Raw genomic sequence first — 22,669 nt, 5'->3', positions numbered from 1 at the left:
GAGAGAGAATGTTAAAAGAAAGAGAATGACAGAGAGAGGCAGAGAGAAAGAGACAGAAAGAGACAACAAGAGTGAGAGAGAGACAGAGAAAGAGACAAGAGAAAGTGTGAGAGAGGCAGAAAGAATATCAGAGAGAGAATGACAGAGAGACAGAGTGAGAGACAAAGTGTGTGAGAGAAAAGAGAGGGAAGAGACAGCAAAAGAGTGAGAGAGTGAGACAGAAAGACAGAGAGACAGATAACAGTAAACTGAAGGAGCATAAGGGAGAGTCCAAGAGAAAGAGACTGCAACAAAGTGAGAGAGTGTGAGAGACAGAGAGAAAGAGACAAGAGGAGAGAGAGAATGACAGAGACAGAAAGACAGTGTGTGAGAGAAAATAAAGAGAAAAAAGAGCAAGAGTGAAAGAGAATGAGTGACTGAGTGAGAGGGACAGAAAGCGACAGAGAGACAAAATAAAGAGAGAGAGAGCATAAGAGAGAGACCGAGAGAAAAAGACAACAAAAAGTGAGAGAGAGAGAGAGAGAGAGAGAGAGAGAGGGAAAAAGACAATAGAGTGAGAGAGAGAGAGAGAGAGAGAGAGAGAGAGGGAAAAAGACAATAGAGTGAGAGAGAGAGAGAGAGAGAGAGAGGGGGAAAAACACTAGAGTGAGAGAGAGACAGAGAGAAAGAGAGAGAAACAAGAGTGATACAGTAAGAGAGAGAAAGACAGAGATGGAGACAAAGAAAAAGAGACCACAAAAGTGAGAGAGAGAGAGAGAGAGAGAGAGAGAGAGAGAGAGAGAGAGAGAGAGAGATTGAGAAACAGCGATAGGCAATTGAGAGAGAAACATTAAAAAACAAAGTGAGAAGAAAATAGAGTAGATCTCTCTCTCTCTCTCTCTCTCTCTCTCTCTCTCTCTCTCTCTCTCTCTCTCTCTCTCTCTCTCTCTCTCTCTCTCTCTCTCTCTCTCTCTGATCAGATGTGTGTTGCTGAGGCCATTCCCCTGGATAAGTGCTGGCCTAAAGGACACGTTTAAAGGGCCTCGCTGTCCGTCTCGCTCCGTCTTTTTCTCCCTCTCCTTCCCCACTGCCCTGGTGATATATTATTTTCTGTTTTCCAAAAGTCCATTAGGTCTTGGCGGTGGGCCATCTTGTCTCCCGCAGACAGAGATAAAGACGTGGTGGAGGGGGTGTGAGGCCACGCAGAATGCGAATGAGCAGACCGTTGCAGAAAAACACTGTGAAAAACACACACACACACACACACACACACACACACACTCGGCACTTGCAGCTCCTCACACACACATTCGCTTAAATTTATGCCACCGCTGCTTCTGAGACACTGCCTGGTGTTTCTTTAATTCATTTACAATTCCATAATTGAACTTCGGTGCCGGAACAAAACAAAAAAGGGGGGTTAGATTCATCTCCCCTCAGTCCTCTCGGCAGGAATACAGATGTGGAATTTAATGATCCAATTTGGGTCATCCCGCCGGCAGACCGGAGCCTTGTTGAGCTCCAGATTAAACTCATCTTTTAGAGGTTGTTTGTCTTTGGCTTTCTCTCATCGACATCCCCCCGACTGAATTTATGTCGCCTGCTTTCGCAACTTTTCGCCCCCCTCACCCCACCAAAATTGTGTGACGAGATTACGCTCCCGGCTGCCACTCCCTCTCGCTAGTAATGCTCCCCATTTGTAATTCTCACCATTACGATTTATCTGGAGTGGCTCGTTAAGAGCGTGAGTGAGAGTGCTTTGTTTGGAGTGAGGGCGGAAAAATCATTCCGAAATGCAGGAAAACTGCACCATGGGACACATTCGTCTTATCTAAGATGGCACCCTTGTTCAAAATAGAATGAAACACAACAAAACAGTTGGTGTAATATCTTGGCCGATCCATCAACTTCCATTTCTCCATTTCTATAAAATGAGAGGACATAAAAAGGCCAAAAACCCCCAAAAAATCAATCCCAGTTTATGCGGTAATGTTCTGTTTACATCACAAGTGGCATCAGTCTTCCTTCCAAAGGGACACTAGCTGTGTACAAAATCTGATCACTCTTAGCACAGCAGTGAAGAGCCGGGCACAACCTAACACATTTAGTTTTCCTGCTGAACAATTTTAAAAGTATTTGCGCCAAATGAATCAATTAACTACATATTTATCAAAATAAATATGTTTAATGAAAAGAGGCTGTTTCAAACATACCAAATTTTCCACTGCCAAGCGGAGGCTGTACTTTAGGCTGGCTGGCTCTCACCGTCAGTTGTCTACATGCTTGAAAGCAATTGTGATTTAAATAATACAGATGTGAATCCTCAGCAATTGAAAAACACTAATGATCAAACAAGTTTTTTATGATACAAAGACAGTCTTCAGTGTGACTCTTGAGAGATTTCTGCCACATTACTGTGAATATTTGCAGATGACGGCTGATGTTATGAGAACATTTACATTTATTTACATTTATGGCATTTGGCTGACGCTCTTATCCAGAGTGACTTACAGTTTGATCATTTTACACAGGTAGGCGAAGGCGGTGTTAGGAGTCTTGCCCAAGGACTCTTATTGGTGTAGTGTAGGGTGGGGATTGAACCCCAGTCTACAGCATAGAAGGCAGAGGTGTTAACCACTACACTAACCAACCACGCTGGTTACATGAGATGACCAAAAGCATGCACAGGGCCTGTTGAGCTACGTTACAGTTACCCGGTGTCAGTTTGTTTACCTACTCCTGGAAAACTACTGAACAGCCACAACTTGTTGGTCGTACGCGTTTAACGCAACCTGTTAGCAGACACACTGACAAAGCTTCGTCTGAAAGTCAGCAACCTTTAAAATAGAGTCTAAAATGAAATGCATTGGAAAAACGGGCTGTAAACCCAACCTTTAATCTATATGTTTATTAGGAAGTGTATAAGAAGAGTCTTGCAACTGCTGGCCACTTAGCTAACTAGCTAGCACGGCATGCTATAGGGCTAATTTTAGGGATGAGCTGGCTGTCTATTTTTACTGACATACAAGAGCTTGAAGCCAATCAGATAATGTTATATTCAATTCCAAAGTGAATTATCTGGTACTCAGTTCTAAATAGTGTTGGGCGAGATTCGTTTCTCAGTATCACTGATAGCTCTTTCTTTATTTAAAATATCCTGATAGAGGATATTATGGTTCATATTTGGAAAGGAAATGCTCATTAAAAAAATTCATAGCCTATAGGTCTAATGTGTCTCCTTTAAAATAGACCGTTTATAATATGCCTTCACATTAAGGGTTAAATACATCTTTCACACGTTCTCAGTTGTGACAAAACTAAGCACTTCCTCTCCAATTAAACTCATGATTATGCATGATCGTGCAGATGGGTTGCTGATGGCTGGTCAGGTTGGTGATGACCGGATCAGTGTGGTCAGTCATCTAAAGATCTGATCAGAGAAACAAAACTGATTTGCTTGTAGTCTAAACACAGCCTAAGACCCCATATACACCTGGTCACTTCATACATCTTGAATATATTATATGTGGACGAGGCTGAACCACATCAAATGCAAATGTAAACAAACCCAGGATGCATTTAAAACAGATACAAGTCTGATTACTCAAAGCCCTTCAGGAGGTGGCGTGAGACACATTTGAGCCATTTGAGCAAACGCACACCACACTTGATCCGAATCTGCGAGGAAGATTTTCATGGAGGACCCAAAAGATGGAAGAAAGGAAAAGCTTATTTACATTTATGGCATTTGGCTGACGCTCTTATCCAGAGTGACTTACAATTTGATCATGTTACACAGGAAGGCAAAGTTAGGAGTCTTGCCCAAGGACACTTATTGGTATAGTGTAGGGTGTTTAACCAGGTGGGGATTGAACCCCAGGCTACAGCGTAGAAGGCAGAGGTGTTAACCACTACACTATCCCAACGACCAACCATTAATAGCAATATGGACAGACAAAACAAACCGCAGACAAAATAGCTGAATGGACAAACAAGTGTTAATTGGTTGCCGCGTAACAGGCAGATTTGCATATTCCGGCCCCCACAGCTATCAGATTTCAGTCCGACTAACCAGACGGAGAAGCGGCTTAGAGAATGGATGGATGGATGGATAACCAGAGATGTATTTAACTGCCAAGTGTAAATGCATGTGACTAAAATCTTATCAGGACTCAATCCGGATACTAGTCACATGAACTGACGAGATGTAAACAGGATCTTACTATATTTTCTCTGCCACACACACACACACACACACACACACACACACACACACACACACACACACACACACACATCAAACTTGACACTTAAAATAAAATAAAAAAAAATCAAACAGTAAATCACTTCAACTGCTGAAAACTGCTAATAGCAGTTACTAGCAAACAGAGGAAGGCTCAATTACCACTAACTACTAAATTGGTAAGCAATGCAAAAAGTACTGCACTGTCCACCTCCAGACTTATATCGCTATACCAAATCTGAGCACACTAATCTTATCCCACTGTATAAGATTCATTAGCTGACCCCTTACTCTCAGCACACTGGGGCTGTAGCACTCAAGGAGAGGGCCAGTGATTTAACCCTTGAATTACCACAAATATAGACCTGGTTGTAACATTTAGTATCAATGTCTGTTCTTGTGTGGGTTTATATATCATCGCTGTCAGAACGATTTCTGACATTATTTGAAAATGCCAGCTGCCCTTTACAATGCGTGATGATGAATGGTCCAAGAGGAATGGTCCAAAATGGCTCGAAATAAAAACTCTTTAAATGAAATTACATTTAAAGTTCTAAGTGTTTTTCCTTCTCCTGTTAAGTCACCAGATTGGAGAGGTTTTGTTCTGACAGCCATGATACAAACTGTAGCCCATAGTAACCAGCACTAAATGATATCTGCCCACTGTGAAATCTGCTGCTCTCTTCCGCTCTCATTGTGTGTGGCTGGTTGTATCTAAGCATCTAAAACATGGACTAGAATACTTTTCACATGGAGTGTGTTTCCATTCACTTAACAATTCGATCATAATCGGATTAATACAGCTTTCGGATTATTCAAACGATCATGTAAACAGCACACGCAATTTAGAAATCGGATTAAGTAATCCGATAAAGAGAGCTGAATTTTAGCTCAGTGATAGGACATCTCAGTGTATGTAAACTCTGATTTCTGTCAGGTTTCTCAGTCTGCGTATGTGACTAGAAATAAGCAAGCAGCGCTGCCGCAAGATTGCAGCAAAACACCTTGAAACCAGCTACATTGTAGACGAAATGAAGGATTTAAATATTTTTCTTTTCTAGATGATGTAGGTTCATATTTTCAGGTAAAGCACAATTTTTTTTTAATCTGCGCCATGAAGTTTGAATTACAGTTACATTTACATCACGTGCTCTTATGTGAGTTTATTGGCCAGTTGCAAAACAGAAATCTGACTACTGCCTGGTTCATGTAAACCCAGAGTTTTCATTGTCTGATTACTCAACTGTATATAAAGGCGTTAATCGGATTTATGACAAAATCAGATTTTCTGCAGTTATCAGATAATTAGACGCATGTGAACACGTTCATTTGACAATCACCTGGTCTGATACGAAAGGCAAATTTAAGGGTGAAATTCAAGGGGATCGGCTACTGAGACTACATGGAAAAGCTGATTTGCAGAACTGTGAAATGTGAAGAGTGAATATCAACAGAACTGAAGCTGAAGACGTGAAAGTCCTACAGCAGCTGTGAGATGTGTTGCTAATTAGCCTCCACCTCTCGCCCTCCTATTCACTCCACCACGCTCAGATTACACTGCTTAAAAAAAAAGCAGCTCTAATGTTCATTTCCATTCTACTGCTCCTCATTGATTTCCTTATTAGGAGTAATCTATAATAACAGGCCGTGCTGCATGAGGTGACTGGACGCAGCAGAGACAGAGCACTTTAGCCTTTTTACACACACTTTCACTGCTAAGTCCAGCACTAGCTCCCAGTGAGAATGGCTTTTTTTCTCTTTTACAGTCTTCTTATCGTACCTCAACCACTCTCACCCACCCTCTCTCTCTCTCTCTCTCTCTCTCTCTTTCTTTCTTTGACCACCTATACACTTAAAGCTATAGCAGCAGGGAGCTCCCGCAGACGTCTAGCAACAATTCACAGCTAAATCAATCAGAGGCAGAGGAGATAAGTCTCAGCTGATTCCCTTCAAAGCTGCTGTCCCATTCTTTCCATCCTCATCCTCCATTTGTCCCTTTGCGTTAAAATCCAGTCGCAATTACCCACCCATCTTCCTCACTCCATCTCTCTCTCTGTTTCCTTCTGTCTCCCTCCTTTCCTTCTCTTTCTCACTCCCTCCTTTCCTCTCCTCTTCGTCACACTCTTTCCTTTTACTCTCTACCGTTTCTTTCTCTCTTCCTCCTTCCCATCGTTTCTCATTCACCTTCTCTCTCCTTCCCACTTTTTACTTTCTTCCTCTTTCTCTCCTTCTCTACATTTCTCACCTTCTCCTCTATGTCTCCCTCCCTCTGTTCTCCTTCTTTCTTTTTCTCTTCCCATCTTTCTCACCCCCCCTTTCTCCCTCCTTCCTCATTCATTCCCTTCATTTCTCCCCTCCTCCCTTTTTATTTGTCTAACTCCTTCTCTCTTTCCTTTCTTTCTTACTTTCTCCTTTTACCATCTACCCTTTATCTCTCTCCCCTCCTTCCTGTTGTTTATCTCACCTCTTTCTTTCCCATTCTTTCTTTCATTCTCTGTTTCTCCCCTTTCTCCTACTTTTTACTTTCTTTTGCCTTCGTTCTTTTCATGTATCTCCTTCCTTTCCCTCATTATTTCTCTCCTTCCTTTTTCTCCTTTCTCTCTCCCCTATTATTTCTCATCTCTTCCTCCTCTCTTCCTCTTTCTGTGCCCCCCTCCTTTCTCCAACCTGTTCCTTTTTCTCTTCCCTCTTTCTCTCTCTCTCTCTCTTTTTTCCCCAGACACTTACAGTGATCCAGTAGAGGCAGGCATCCAGGTCTTTTATCAGCAATGACTGGAGGAAACTTTCACACTTCAGCTTCTTCAGTTTTCACACGCTGGCCGAGTCTGTGATTGCACTTTTAACGCATGCTACTCGAGAAGAACATGTTTTGTGCAGAGACTTCAGTGTTTACTCCAACAGATAAACAGTGTCTGCTTCCAGGGCAGGGCTGTTATTGACACTAGCTCTCCGGCAGAGGCAGGGATCTCCAGCTCATCACACACACACACACACACACTCATACAAGCACGGCTGCCGCTGAGACTATCAAACAGAAAGCTCCAGAGGCCAACCTCTGCCTTCTGATAAGTGGCAAACAGGGAGCTGCTAACACATTGCATCTCCAGCACCACAGGCCCCACTGATCCCACCACAGATTCTTCCAGCACACGACACAGGTGCTGAAGAGCACTAATCCTCCTCTCACGGGTGTTCCCCCCGCGAGACGTCCCGGTGCCCCCTTCCAGAGATGGCTCTAACCTCGGCGAACTGCTGCATTTGTTGTTCTGCCTCCCGCCGCACGCCTGTCTCTCTCCATATTTCAGCATGACAACGAGCTAATGAGCTGACTGAGAGCGGCATGATAAATAAGTGTTTGTGTAATGAAAGAAAGAGTAAAGCTTCGTTTCATAATGAGCGCTTGCTCAAATTCCACGGGACGGAGAAAAAGAACGAGGGAAGCATCATTAGTTCCCCATTTGTAGAGGAGCTTCTCTTAATCTCTCCATCTTTCACCTCTCCTACTGGCCTCTTTACCTACCTAACAATGTTTCTCTCTCCTCTCTCTCTCTACTTCCCTTGCTCATCTCTGTTCTCCCCACTGATTGGGCTGGGTTTTCTCCTGAGGGACAGGTGGCGATCCCAGTGTAAGCCTGCTGTGGAGAAGCGTACAGCTGAACCTACAGTGGAGGATTATTCATGGGGCTTTAGCTACAGACAGACATGTGGCACACCTGGATGGGGAAGAGGTTTTGTGGCCAACCTGAATCTGTGGAGTTTGTGCCGCTGTGCTGTGATGGCCTGGGTCATGTTTCTGTTTCTGAATAGATGTTTTAATGGATTAAGTGAGGGGTTTTCTGAGATTTTAATTGCAGGTGTGAAGGATACGGCTGCTGTGAGGAAAAAAGGCTGCTCTATAAAACTACTTATTAGGTACAGCAAAAACAGCACTTGAAACTTGAGAAAGAGGAAAGCTGCTGGGGCTGGCTGTGTGGATTCTGAGAGGATGCTGAGGGGGTCCTGAACATTGCAGGCTGATGGACAACGTAAAAGGTTTCACTGATGTGTGGGAGTGGAAGGCATTCTCTGTAGTGCTGATGAAGACGCTCAGCTGGTTTTTTATTTTTAAGCCTGTTCATTACAATGCATGCAAACTTTCTTTTTTGTCTGTTAAACGGGGTCAGCGATATAGTAGTGAGACAGCATTGCCACAAGAAAGATAAGTCTCTGTCTCTCTCACCTGCTCCTCTCTCTCCCTATCCCTCTCTTGCAAAGGTAAGAGACATTATTGGGAACATGAGCTTCTCGCTTTCTCTGTTCTCTCTCTCTCTCTCCTATGTGCACCTCACTCTCCCCTCACTTTTTCTCACTCTCTCACATCTCCTGCTTGTTCCCTCTTTTTTCTTTGTTTTGCTGCCTTGTTTTTATTTCACCTCTTGCTCTCTTTCTGCCCCCCTCGTGTGCGTCTTACTTGCTCTCTTTCTCTCACTTCTATTGCTTTTTCACTCTCCCCCTCACATCTCTTGCTTTCTCTTCTCCATCTTTATCCCTCATGCCTCTCTTGCTTTGCGTCTCCCTCTATCTTCCTATTGCCTGTCTTGCTCTCATCTCTATATCACCTCTCACTGTTTCTCTCTCTCACCTCTCTTGCTCTCTTTCTCCCTCCCTTCTCATTCACTTTCTCTCTCTCAAGTCTCTTGCTTTGTCTCTCTATCGCCTTTCTCTCTCACCTCATCTACTTCCCCCTTGCATCTTGCTTTTTCTCTCTCTTGTCTCTCTTGCACTCTTTCTCCATCTCGCTTTTTCTCTCCTCTCTCTTTATTCTCTCACCTCTCTCTCCTGCACACTCTCTCTCTCTCTCTCTCTCTGTTTCTCTCTAAGGTAAAGGACATACTGGACACATAACCCTCTGTAAATGAAGTCATCCTGAATGGTGAAAAAATGGCTGGAATTCATTTCTTGTGGCTTAAATGAGCACCGCCTCATCAAAATTACACACATGCTTTAAAATCCTTCACCTATAGATGTGAGGGTCCATGTACAGCGCAGAGCACTTCCTTAATGAGGTTGTGTCACATGTCGTGTTGATCATGTCAGCAAGTACATGTTCTTCAGAAATGAAAGTCCTCTATAGGAAGCCATTAAAAAGTAATAAGTCCACAGACACACAAAGGGGGCGAGAGCAGAACAGAACATGGCTGGCTAACACTGAGGCGCGAGGGGGAGACTCAACTGAGAATGCAAATGTCATAAACAATTGCTGAAGGTATCTGAGCCGCCATTATCTCGTTATGTCAGCCCTATCAGCCTTATCTGTGCTGTTTCATCTGTGATAAAGAAACCCAATCTCACTCTGGTAGTACATCACGCCTCGGTGATTTCCATTTGAACCCATGCGGCTATTTTCACACCTTCTGCAGACAATTCAGAGATTTGGCAAAGGCGAAGTGAGGGGAAAAAGGCTTTCTGACCGATTTCAAAACACAGCACCGGCAAAAGAGCAAGCCATATGCATATTCTGGCACTGTAGCCAGTGTAGTAACTGGCTGATTTTCAGCAACTTCAATAGCAATGCTATTGCGCATCAAAGACAAAGGAGACTTTCATCAAGGACAAAAAAGCCACTTATACCAGCCTTTTTTTTTTTAAGGCTGACGAGCTAAATAGCCTACATGGAGAGAAAAGAGCAGAGGAAAAGAGGGGTGTACATATTCTTGTGTTGAAGCTGCAAAGATGTAGCCCTGCATTTCAATATTTATCAGAACACCTGTGAGTGAAGATGGCCTCAACAAAGCGCTGAGTAACGGCAACAAGCCTTAATTAGCCATTCATTAGACGAAGGCGTTAAACTTGCGCTTTCATACCCTGCTCGCTTACCAGACTATTTAATTGCAGCTTCGCAAGCCGCCTTAAATTCGCTAAACGAAAACAACCTTGGAAGAGGAGCGGAAGGGAAAAAAAAAGAAGATTTTTCGGGTTAACAAATAAAGCATTAACCTGCAACGTAATGGCATGTAATTAGCGAGGGAACGTTTGGAGTGAAATCACTCATACCTTACAAGCATCATTAAGCCACATTAGCTCATTTTCCCTTTTGATAACTTCATTCAGAAAACATCAAGGCTGCCTTCAAAGGCATCAGTAATGCACAGGACACACTAACGCTATTGTTCAAAAGTTTGGAACCATTAGTCATACTAATAATTATTTTCTTCAATAAAATAACACAAGACTGATCTATACATTAAAATGGTTTGGAATGGTTATGGAGTACTGAGAGCAACAAGAAGTTATTCAACGATAAATAATATGCTACAATGATTCTTAGTCATTTCTTGAGAGGTGAACATCAATTTTGAAATACAATGCATTCTGGAAATTAAATTTATAATCATATTCTTATTGTTATACAGCTTTCTCGGTCATTATGGAACCATCTACAGCTCTGTTCATTGTTCTCGTCACATCTAACACCAAATTCACACCACGTCAATGTCATGGAAGAGCAACATGTGGGAAGTGCAGGCAACACTCCAGGCAATAATATCAACTCTTTTTCCTTTTTTCCTTCTAATTAAAAGTTTTAGAGCATTTTAAGGCTTGACAGCACAAACAGCAGACCTCATTTTAGCTATTTTTTCTTCATAACTCATCACGACAGTTTCCTCAACACAACATTAATAAAGCGCAGGAGCTGCTCAACTACTAGGTCAACAATATCACATTCTAGTAAATTATTACTTTAAATACAGTTTAGAATACTATGTTCTTGGGAGTGTAAGATCAGACTAGATCTTAATAATAATCATGATAATGCCCATCCCATCCATCCATCCATTTTCTAAGCCGCTTCTCCGTCAGGGTCGCGGGGGGGTGCTGGAGCCTATCCCAGCAGTCATCGGGCGGAAGGCAGGATACACCCTGGACAGGACGCCAGTCCATCGCAGGGCAGACAGACAGTCACTCACACCCAGGGGCAATTTAGCACATCCAATTGGCCTGACGGCATGTCTTTGGACTGTGGGAGGAAACCGGAGAACCTGGAGGAAACCCACGCAGACACGGGGAGAACATGCAAACTCCACACAGAGAGGACCCCAGTCACCCGGCCGGGGAATTGAACCCAGACCCTCCTCACTGTGAAGCGACAGCACTACCCACCACGCCACCGTGCCGCCAATCATGATAATGATCAAATATTTTCATACAGCACCTTTCATACATTTAAAATGTAGCTCAAAGTTCTCTACAGTGTCAATTTAAAACAATATAGTAAGAAGGGAAATAAGTGCTAGTCAAATAAAACTGGCAAACAATAACATGCAACAAACAATAAAAATATCATAAAAAAGCACAATAAAGAACACTTAGATACTTAGCAATACTTAGAATAACTAAAAAATAACGTAAAGTTATTTAAAGTGCTTTACTATTAACAGGTTTAAAAGACTGTTAGTATCATATTGGTATCGGTTTCTAGACATTCAACGGGGCCCAAAAGTCTGAGACCAAAAAGTCTGCGTCTGAGAAACTGCATTCCTTTTCAATTTAACAGAAAGATTTTTATTCATTCATATTTGAAATTTTAACATATATTTCAGATTTCCTTAGCATTTGTTGTGTCCCCCTTTTGCTTTAATGACTCCACAAGTTTCTGCAAAAGCCTCTGATCAGTAGAGCAAATCCTCCTGAGAGGACTGCTGATCTCTTCACTGTAGGAGATAAGAGCAAAAAAACCTGACCATTCTGGTAGAAAAATGGCTCGAACACAAAATTGGCCAATTTCACAAACTTAAAATTCAAAAGTGACCTAGAAATGTGCAGAATCTAGAATGTTTCTTCTTCCTTTTACTTGCCATAACTTTTTTATCGATGTTAAATTTCTCAAAATTCTAAAATATTCTGCTGTTTATTTCCAAGTTATATGAAAAAATATCCCAGATGTTCAATGTGGTCTCAGACTTTGGACTCCACTGTCGTAGACAAGACTGACTGCAAAACATTTCAACGGTAGAGTAAATATAATAACTGGATAAACATCTCCAATGACACGTAGTGGAGCGTGGGATGCTCAGCCCTACCTTGCGAATGCCCTCCTTCGAGTCCTCCACGTTGTTGTCAGCTCCTCCAGTCCGGTTGATCATCCGCCACATCTGCGAGTACATGGGGTCTCGCTCAAAGGGGTTTATGCCTTTACTGCGCAACTGGTCATACACAGCTGAGTCCAGCACAGTGCCATATGGAAGCTCTGTCTGCTTGGACAGGTCCTGCAGTGACCTGCAGAAAGAGCAGAAGCCATTCAGCTTGATCTAAATACAAACCAGGTACAGGCTCTTCTAAATCACAACGTATTTCTGAAAATGAAGCGATTTATTAACCATTAGAAGTCAGGAACTGTTGCTTGCTATAATAAAAGTATAATAATGGGAAAAACAAGGCTAAAGTGCTTCTGATACTTTTCATTAACCCCACATTCATGAGATATTTAATGATTTATTGTGGCAAAGAATTTGTAACTGTGTAATTAATACAGTAAGTATATTATCAAATTTAAAACTGCACTGTGTAAGATTCAGGGATTTGGAGACCTCTTTAATAGAAAAGTGTAATTGCATGCAAAGTGTGGTAGAAAATTTTGTAACAGCTGGCTGCACTTTAAATGCCCACAGGGGAATGAATCTGATTATTGCAAGCATGTTGGCAGAGTATTCAAAGAGAACTGTTAAAAGTTGGTGAAGGACGTGTCTTCTGAGGGTGAAAGTGAAGTATCTACTATTGTCATCGCATCTTCACCTTTAAACATGTTTGCATTTGAGACCTATACATTAAGCCAGACATTCTTTTCTTCTGTGAGTAGGACATTAATATGTAAAGACGTATGATGTGGTCTCCTGCCAAATTTCATTGTGACTCGCAGCAGCACAAAAACACCATATTTGAGCATTTTTTTTCCTCCTGTCTTAGTAAACTAGTAAGCTACTAGCAGATCTTCTAATAATGAATTTAATGAAAAGCCAGTGTCAAAAAAAAGCAGTGCACTCCAGACCCTTACGTGCACCAAACAGTCAGGAGAATTAATGAATTAATTCACTAGTTTATTGCAATGGTCCCCAACCCAACCCTCCTCCTGGACATTTATATTTTTGCAGGGTTTAGTTCCAACCTGTTGCCCTTCCCTAAGCAGACACTAAAGAGGACCTCTTATGCTTTTCTGTTTTTTCCCTTCTATCCGGTTTGTTATAAAGCTCTTTGTGCATGTAAATGGTAAGACTCTCCCACAGAAACCACTTTTCTCGGCTGCCTGAAATGCCTTGTTGGAATTACAGGCCTTTTCCTTTGCTGCAAGGAGATCCAATCTCATAACACTGTCATTATTAAACACCTACTGGAAAGTATGGCATGCCCTCACAGCAGTGAGGCAGGTAAGAGTAAGAGTTTATTCAGTTTTGCAGCCATGCAGAGAAGACGCTGACCTGACTTTTGGATCTAGCCTCTTTAATGCATTTGATCCAGCCAAACAAAGACTTCTGAAGAAGTTCATTAGCTGGAATAGCCAATGATAGTGTGGCAGACTTTGGTTGGAACTAGACTCCATGGGGAGGCAAGACCAGGGCTGGCGATGTCTGGTTTATCATGCGCTGTTGTATTCACACTGAAGTAAAGGAATGTCATTGAGGTCTTTTTTGAGTTCGTTTCATGTTCACAGGTGTGGTATTGTTTAAGTTTGTATCGAGGTATTAGTTTGACGCCTGTTGGGATAAGCTCTTGGCAATTAGCTTTCATATCTGCAGTGCTTTTGGCACATCTCTCAATCACACATATGTGCTCTCATTGAGCACTACCTGTGTTGCAGCCTTTGTGATTTTTTTTTTTTTTTTGGATTTAAATGAAAATCAGCTTTCGATGACATTTATTTTATCAACAAATTACAGGTAGTGTGCAAAATAGAATTTTAAAGCTACTAATTTCACTATTTTCAATATTCAATTTGTCATTCTGCCTTATATTATGCAGAACAACACACCATGCAAAGACATCCAGTGCTTCCACAACATCTAACAGTTCATAAAATTGGGAAAAAAAAGAATGTTTGGATTGGACAGCCTGTCCATCAATAAAAGATGGATAGAAATCACAAGTCACAATGTAAATAATTGTTCCAGATTTCATCTCTTCATTACATTCAGTGTCCAGAGTTGGAGGGAACAAGCCATTGCTATTGGCCAGTTAAGTACACCTCATAAGTGCACGGTCCACTCTTTACAGTTTTGAAATCATCTGTCCTGACAGGGTAGTGTAGTGAGTATGGAGACGGTCTGCTTCTCTCCAGCCTGTAATCAGGGCTCCATGGACAGTAGAGAAGAAGGATCTGTGTGTGGCTTCTCCAGCAAACATCATCTGTAATGGCTAAGAATTTGAACCTGGCAGGGGAAGAGGCTCTGCAAGGTTATCTATGCCATAACCTGAGCACCCTTTGGCCACGTAGGTGTAGGATCCATAAGTGTAGGGCTCATGAAACCACTGGGACCGTAGAAGCTTCTTTGGTGCAATTGTTGGATTTCCTGTAAACCTGCGGATGAGCTGAGTAACTGCTTGCAGCACTTCAAATTCTGTCAGAGTTTCCATGTACTCAGATTCATGCCCAGCAATCCAACCACAAAGAACATGGCCAAACCTTTCCATGGGCTTCAGAACAGTGAACCCAAACAGCTTTTTGATCCAGGACGTCTTCACATCAGAAACAACATCCACAAGATCAGGCTCGTCGTCCCATACAAGGTAGATAACTTCACAATCTTCACTCCAGAATGGCTTCTCAAACTCAAGGAAAATCTTATTGATGGTCCCAAAACCCATCCTCTGGATGGAATGCAATATGTGTAGTGGCAGAGGAGGATGTAGGAGTGTGTCCTGATGCTTCTTCAAGTAGCCAAGTGGAATGGTAACAATGACATGATCTGCTTCAAAAGTCTCTCCATTAACACACTCTACAGTAACAGGGTATGTCCTTCCTTTTGAGCTTGACTGCTTGTAGGTGTTATTCCAGTGAACGCACTTAACTGGTTTATTGTACAAGACAATGTCCTCAGGAAGCTCATTCATCATGTGTTTAATTAGGCCATCATAACCTCCTGGGAAGGTGCAGTCCAGTCCTGGAAGTGTCTTGTACATGCCAAAAGCTCCAAGGCCCACATCATCCATAGTGTGTGTTCCACTAACACAGCACTCTAGCTTCAGCATTATGCTCAGAAGAGCAAGCTTCAGATCTTTGGTAGCCTGGTCCTCCTCCCACTCCTCATGGGCTGTCCGGAGGGCCTCTCTCTTAAGAAACTGCCCCACAGTAGGCATGGGTTCTTCACCACTAGCATGGAACTTCTGGCACTTCTCGAATAATGTCATGAAGAGCTCCACTGCAGGTCCCATCACGTCAGGATCAAGTTTCCTGCCGGAGCTGGAAAACCAGTTAGGTACAAAAGGTGGGTGACCACCAATGTCCGCTGATTGATTCTCCTCAGACATGGACTCTCTGCTGAGTAATTGGTAGTGGCAGGCCAGTCAAAACACTGGATTCTCCTGTGATGGGCCATGGATCCAGTTGGCACCTACTTCTACAATATTACTGCATAATGCTGACATGTATGTGCACCTAAGGTTATATATCAGTGATGGTTCAAAGTTCCTATAGTGCAAAGATATAGGTCATAAAGTCGCTACATTAAAACATTAGGTTAACCAGTAAACTGAGGCTCAAAGCAGAGGAAACGACCTAGCCACAGTATTGCCAAAGTTCAGAGTAAGAGGCTCTACAGCCCATGTGTCAAACACAAGTGAGGCCCATGACACACTGCTATTCGCCCTGGAAATGATTTTAATTTTCTATTATTACTAGCCCAAGTTACACTACAATCCCCAGCATTGCAGCCTTTGTGATTAAGTCATTCCTTTTTCTCATCCCTGTACTTTGAGCAGTACTCCAGAGAGAACATCCATCCATCCATCCATCCATCCATCCAGCCGCTTCTCCGTCAGGGTGCTGGAGCCTATCCCAGCAGTCTTTGGGCAAAAGGCATGATACACCCTGGACAGGTCGCCAGTCAGACACTCACACCTAGGGGCAATTTAGCATGTCCAATTGGCCTGACTGCATGTCTTTGGACTGTGGGAGGAAACCGGAGAACCCAGAGAACATGCAAACTTCACACAGAGAGGACGCCGGTCACCCGGCCGGGGAATCAAACCCAGGCCCTCCTCACTGTGAGGGAACAGCGCTACCCACCACACCACCGTACCACCCTCCATCCATAACATGATTTATTTATTCAGTGCTATTCAGTGCATCTGCTGTGTTGTGTCATCACATCATAAACATGTTTGATATATTAAGAGATTGATTGCACAAGGCCAAATACTTCACACACGCATCATGGCAATATGTGTGCATGTTTTGTGTGTTTAAGGAATGGGAGGAGGTACACAGTAGGAGGCTAAATGTCTGAGGGCACATGCACAGCTAGACCCCAGAGGAGTCTCGAGCTCCTGCCCTTTTGCACTCAGACTGCCAGTTTATTCAGCATGTATAATAACCCAGCTTTATATGGCCTCCATTTCAGCGAGGCCAGGTTCACGCCCTGCGAACAGAGCTGATGGGTTGGTTTGGGTTCCAAAGTCTCATAGCTCTTGGGTGCCCCCTCTGGTGTATTACCACTGCCTGTGGAGAATTCCCCTCATCTGCATGAATGACAATAAAGCACTGACCTGTACTTTAACGTGGTCATTTTGAACAACAATTAAAGAACGTGGCAGCAATAAAGGTGCTTATAACTCACTAAAGCAAGGTTGTTTTTTTTTGTTGTTATTTGAAAAAAGTTTTTTTTTCTTTTTCATTTTATTTAAATGAAGCTCTTCAACAGATCACTTATTTCGATATTGTGTCTAACAAGGCCTTGACCACTTGGCTTCATCATTTCCTCTCAGGAGAACCTGAGACACCACCTTAAGTGCCGTTCCACTACTTTGTTAGTTCAAGTGAAGGGTGCTAGATAAGCCCTCGGGAGCGTTGAGGGATTGAGTGACCATAACTGCCAACTGTGGTGGCAAAACTTCCACGGAAATCACTGAAACCTGAAACATTTCCTTTGTAAAAACTGGAAATAAGAGCAGACAAAGCTGGGTATATATTCTTCACTTTCCTCTGCTAGCTGACTAAAGGTTAAATGGCAAACAACATCAAATAGAAAGGCAATGTACAGCATGGTTTTACACCAAGTTTATAGCCAACAGAACAATTACTTACACATTTTATACACATTATGTTCTAATATACATAAATATTGCCGCAACGTAAATCTTATGTACAGTAAAAACTACTTTTTTGGACTTCTAAGGGTTAAACTGCTGGATGCTTGAGAGATTCTTTTACAAACTCACTAATTATTGCTATATACACAAAAATCCATTGCCTAAGCTCAGGTTTGTTTAAACGCCCATGCATACTCTCTCTCTCTCTCTCTCTCTCTCTCTCTCTCTCAAGAAACATTATATCTACACAGCCTGTTTAGTGTTTTAAGTTAATCTTACAGCCAATTAAAAGTTGGCCCAAGCAAGAGACTCACTTTCTGCACTAACTGCAGAAAGTAATGTTTGAGATGAGTAAACAGAGAAACGTAATAAACCACCTGCACCTTTGGGGCGAAAAAAAAACCTGGCGTTAATTCAAACATTATGACTTAATCTACAGCAAACATTATTTATTTAAAGTAGCAATATTAAGCAATTAATGAATCTAGTTATTGGATTGCCAAGGTGTCTCAATTGTGATTCAGATAATCTTTTCAGTTCAACAAGTGCGCACAAATGGCAGCACTAATTAGACCTTTTCGAGGAGGTCAGACCGAAGACGGTGTTGCTTCTTTAGAGATTACAGCACACAGCTGAGCTGTCTTTTAATTTATTAAATATTATTACATTAGACAGCTGTCATCTTCTTAACATCCTGCTCTAGTGCTTAACTCCAGTGCTTTTTTAAGGTTTAATGAACTTGGCCACAAATGTTAATCTTTTATTGCTCCCAATTATTCTCCACACTCAATTCCCCCGTCCTAAACCTTAATGATAGCGTGTAGACTCGAGTGTCATTTGACAATCGTGCGGAGCACATAAAACTACCTTCAAGCGGGCTGCAGTAACTGAATATTCCACAGGAGGGCAAAGGGGCGATACAGAGAGGTCCATAAAAACTAACCTAAAGGGCCCAAATACTGGGAAATCAAATGATCCCCACTTTTGTTTAAAACATGAGACTTTGATGTGGTATGTAATAACTGACAATGTACCGTTCACTCCTCCACCTACATAGTCCATAAATGGAAATTAGGTGGAAAAACAGCTCATTTCAGATAAAATTCAAATTTTGTTTATGTAACACTTCTTACAGTGGGAGTCTCACAAAAGAAGTTTTATAGAAATTCTGGGTCCAATCCCCAAAATGAGCAAGCCAAGGTTGACAGTCGCACGGAAAAAAGGGGGAACCCATCCTCCTCTGGTCAACACTGAGCAGCAAATCATCAAGACAACAAGAGCAATATGAATAAAGAGTAAGCATTTGACTACGACAACTGTTAGGATTCTGCACAGAAAGCTTCATGGTGGTCAAACTGCGGTAAGCAAGGGCACCCAATCAAGGCGAATCACACCTGATCAAGGAAGAATTGCTTGATGTTTTTTTCTAATTGGTGAATTCAGCTACTTTAAGGCGCACTCATTGTTGATGCACCCAGTTACACATTGCTCCCAGTTGCTTGTATGATCGCTGTAGAAAAGCATTTCCAATAGAATAGAGCACTCTGGAGCAGAACCTAAGTTTGCCATGCCCAATGTCAAGTGTCAGCTAGAGGTGTGGCATCAGCGTCAGGCTGCCGAGGACCCCTGAATACCCCTGGGGTGAGTTGGCGTGGCATTTGTTATTGAGAACTAATTGTCCAACATCGATACCTGACCTCATTACGCTTTAGTAGCTGAACACATCGAAACCCTCACACACAGTGTTTGAACATCTAGGGTGAAGCCTTCGCAGAAGAGTAGAGCCTGTTATTGCAGCAATTTCAGAAACAGCCAGGGATAACGAGAGATGACTGTTTTGGTACATAAAGCCACACAAATGACAGTGGACCTTGAGGATTTTTTTTTATGAAAGTAAAATGTAGGCTATTAACAACTAGATTAGATTAGCAATTTGATCAGACATTAGCAATTAGAGAAGATGATAGCTGGTATATTCATATGTTCTCCTTTAATGTTTCACTATTACTGAGAACAACATCATATTGCTTCGATATTTGCAGTGTCTACAGAAACCATGGGCCCAAACTGTCCAGATACTTACTATATGCAGTGTTTAAAAAGCCTAGCAGTGCTACTGGGCCTGATACACTTCTACTATCACAAAACATACACAAATATACTGCTACCATGTTGGTATCTCTGTGCTGAAAATGGTCCACCAGCCAGATAATGTCTTGTGGTGCTATAATGGTGCTTTTCCACTGATGGATGGAGTAGACGGAGTTGATCAATTGTACAGCGACAAATGGGCTACAGTCAGTCATTGCAGAACTACAGAATATTCCTGTGCGGTAGGTGTTTCTGATAGAAAAGCCATTGCGTGTAGGTACATGATAACTGTGCCTATGATAAGCTGACAGCTTTCTCTCACTGTGGAGGAATTTAAGCTATGTTGTGTTTTTCAGGCTGTGAAATGGCATGAGGCTGTGCTACAGTGATTTCTCTCTTTGAGGAGCAATTCTCACTCTTTCTGCAGTCATCCATCTGCTGACATTCTGACATTAGAGGAGCTTAAACAGCCTCTTTACTCAAGCTGAGAAAGTGTCATCTACAGCCTGAGCTGCCCATGACAGCCTGAGAGCAGAGCTGCCGGCATTGCCGCTTGCTCCTCAGCACCGGTCAGCCTCCGGCCTGCTGGCCCTGCTGCCTCTGACCCTCCTCCCACCAGTTGGACACATCTCACAAGACTGTCAAACATCTGACACCGTGCTCTGGGTAGTCATTCAGATACGAATAGTAGAATAGAATAGAATTTACAACCATTTGTCGCTGTGTTTGCACACTGTGAAATTTAACCCATCCGTGCAGTGAAACACCCACATACATGCACACTAGTGAACGCACACACTAGGGGGCAGTGAGCACACTTGCCCGGAGCAGTGGGCAGGCCTATCCACGGCGCCCAGGGAGCAGTTGGGGGTTTGGTGCCTTGCTCAAGGTCCTTTCAGTCATGGACTGTCAGCCAAGGGGATCGAACTGGCGACCTTCCGGTCACAGGGCTGGTTCCTTAACCTCCAGCCCATTACTGCCCCCTGGGGGGGGGAAAATTTAGAATTTGCAGTAAAGAGTCAACAACACTGCATAAAATTTACCTTTTTCCCTGTCATTATACCTGTTTTAAAGGACCCATATAAGGCCAAAGCACATTTTCTTCATTTTTTAAAAATAAAAATGTTTAATATAATATGTAAACACTATTAATGTTTTAAAATGTACCAGTCACTGTACAGTCCACCCAGTCCACATATAAAAACAATAACAAAAGAACAACCAATTTTCAATTCACTGTTTTTGTGCTTTCATGAAAGCTGACACAATTACATATGTCTGCTTATACAGCCTAAAGCAGGTCAACCCCACTCATTCACACTGAGTAGGGCTAAACTGAATCGAAGGCCAAATGAGGGGGCCAGATGCCAAAATGGAAAAATGAATTATGACTGTTTTTGTACATAAACACATACACACACGTCAGCCATGGACCAGTGGAAAATATAAAATGTAAGAAAAATGTTCCGAGTACAGTCGAGGCAGGACAACGTATATCAGCATTTGAGTCAAAGAAAATGCAATCAAATGCTTATTCAAGTGCCTCCATACATAAAGACTTTTCCATATCAACTTGCCATGGAATGTATGTAACTAGAGGTTATTTCTATAGCGTGTTAAAAACAATCACATGAAAGTACAAGCCAAGAAACGTGTTCAGAACTGTTTATCTGGGCAGTAAATAGCTTTTGCCTATAAAAATTAGTAAATAAATTCAGGTAATAAATACAGTACAAATTAAAACATAACTGCAGCAAAACCTGCAAAACAAACAAAAAAAAAAAAACAAAAAAAAAAAAAAAAAAAAAAATATATATATATATATATATATATATATACATATATACACACACACACACACACACAGATATGTATAGATAGATAGATAGATAGATAGATAGATAGATAGATATCTTGGTAGACGTTTTGCTCCTGATATCTCTCTGCCCTCCAGCCATTGTATGGATCTGTTTAATTCCATCAGCAGATTTTATTTACTGAAGCACTTATTAGATAAAGTAGATGGCGAATAACTATAAAAAATGGACTTCCTTGAGGAGAGTAACACACTGACAGACATAAAATCACAATGTATTGGAGTTTATTTGAACCAAAAAATGCTCATTGCCCAGACAAATGGTTTTTTTATCTTATTTTCTCAGATGCCTAAACTAAAACCTACATAATATAGGAGGCATATACAATCTGACACAATCTGACGCAACAGTGAACGTCATAGGATTAGCTATCATAAAACATCCAGCCTTTGTAAGAACAGTTCTTTCAATCCAACCTCATGACTCAGCCCACTCACTGTAATCATGAGCAGCATCTCACAGAATCTAGAGATGCTTCAAAGTTGAAAATCTTCACTCAGATGTTGCTTTAGAATAAACATCACTATGCTGTTTCACAAATGAAGCAAAAAAATGGCTTTCTTGTTGCTATTTTTCTTTTCTCTGTCAAAAGCAGAACATGCTAAATATCCACCAAATGGAAGCACTTCACTGCAGTTTCTATTCTGTTGGCTTGGCACAGCTGAACAATAGTGAGGAGTTTCTTATCCACAGAGCTTGGGATGACTTTGTGCTTCTGGAAATCAGTAATATTGTGCTGCAAGTCATTCAGTGAAGACTATTCAGTACAAAGACAACACATTAACAGAACTTCCCTCACACATTCAAGAGACGCTCTTCATATAAGTGAATTAGAAACTCCTGCTAAACTTCGGAAAAAGCAATAACCGCAATCTTCCTAAGCATTTAATCTACTGAAAGTGAGGTTAACCCTAATGAAAAGCCTGTAAGTGGCCCCACAGACATATCTTTGTATTTTTGAGTAACTAGGAGATAAATGATCATCAAATGTTCTATGTGCACTGATCACTAGCGCAGATTCATGAGGGGCTGTGGGGGACATGTGCCCCTTTTTTATTTTTAAATTGCTTCAAATAAATTATATGAGCAAAAGTATGTAGACACTTAACCGTCACATCCATATTAGCTTGTTGGACATGCCATTTCAAAGCCATGGGCACAGTCACACTGAAAAAGCTAAGCTTGTGAATTTACATTAATT

The 22,669-nt window shown here is 41.9% G+C and overlaps 1 protein-coding gene across 3 annotated transcripts in view; it reads right to left on the bottom strand.

The window, feature by feature from the left end:
* Positions 1–22,669, bottom strand: part of grid2 (glutamate receptor, ionotropic, delta 2) — a 652,613-nt gene that overhangs the window by 50,914 nt on the left and 579,030 nt on the right. For all 3 annotated transcript variants that reach the window (XR_001858518.2, XM_017712845.2, XM_017712844.2), the window contains exon 13: positions 12,283–12,478. Coding sequence is in view for 2 of the 3 variants with exons in the window: in XM_017712845.2 (XP_017568334.1) it covers positions 12,283–12,478 (196 nt within the window). In the remaining variant the exon portion in view is untranslated. The remainder of the gene's footprint in view (positions 1–12,282; positions 12,479–22,669) is intronic.

Source organism: Pygocentrus nattereri, chromosome 28, assembly GCF_015220715.1.
Source record: "Pygocentrus nattereri isolate fPygNat1 chromosome 28, fPygNat1.pri, whole genome shotgun sequence".
Classification (NCBI taxonomy): Eukaryota; Metazoa; Chordata; class Actinopteri; order Characiformes; family Serrasalmidae; genus Pygocentrus; species Pygocentrus nattereri.
Note: the sequence above shows the minus strand (reverse complement) of the source record. Positions and strands in the feature narration are given on the sequence as shown.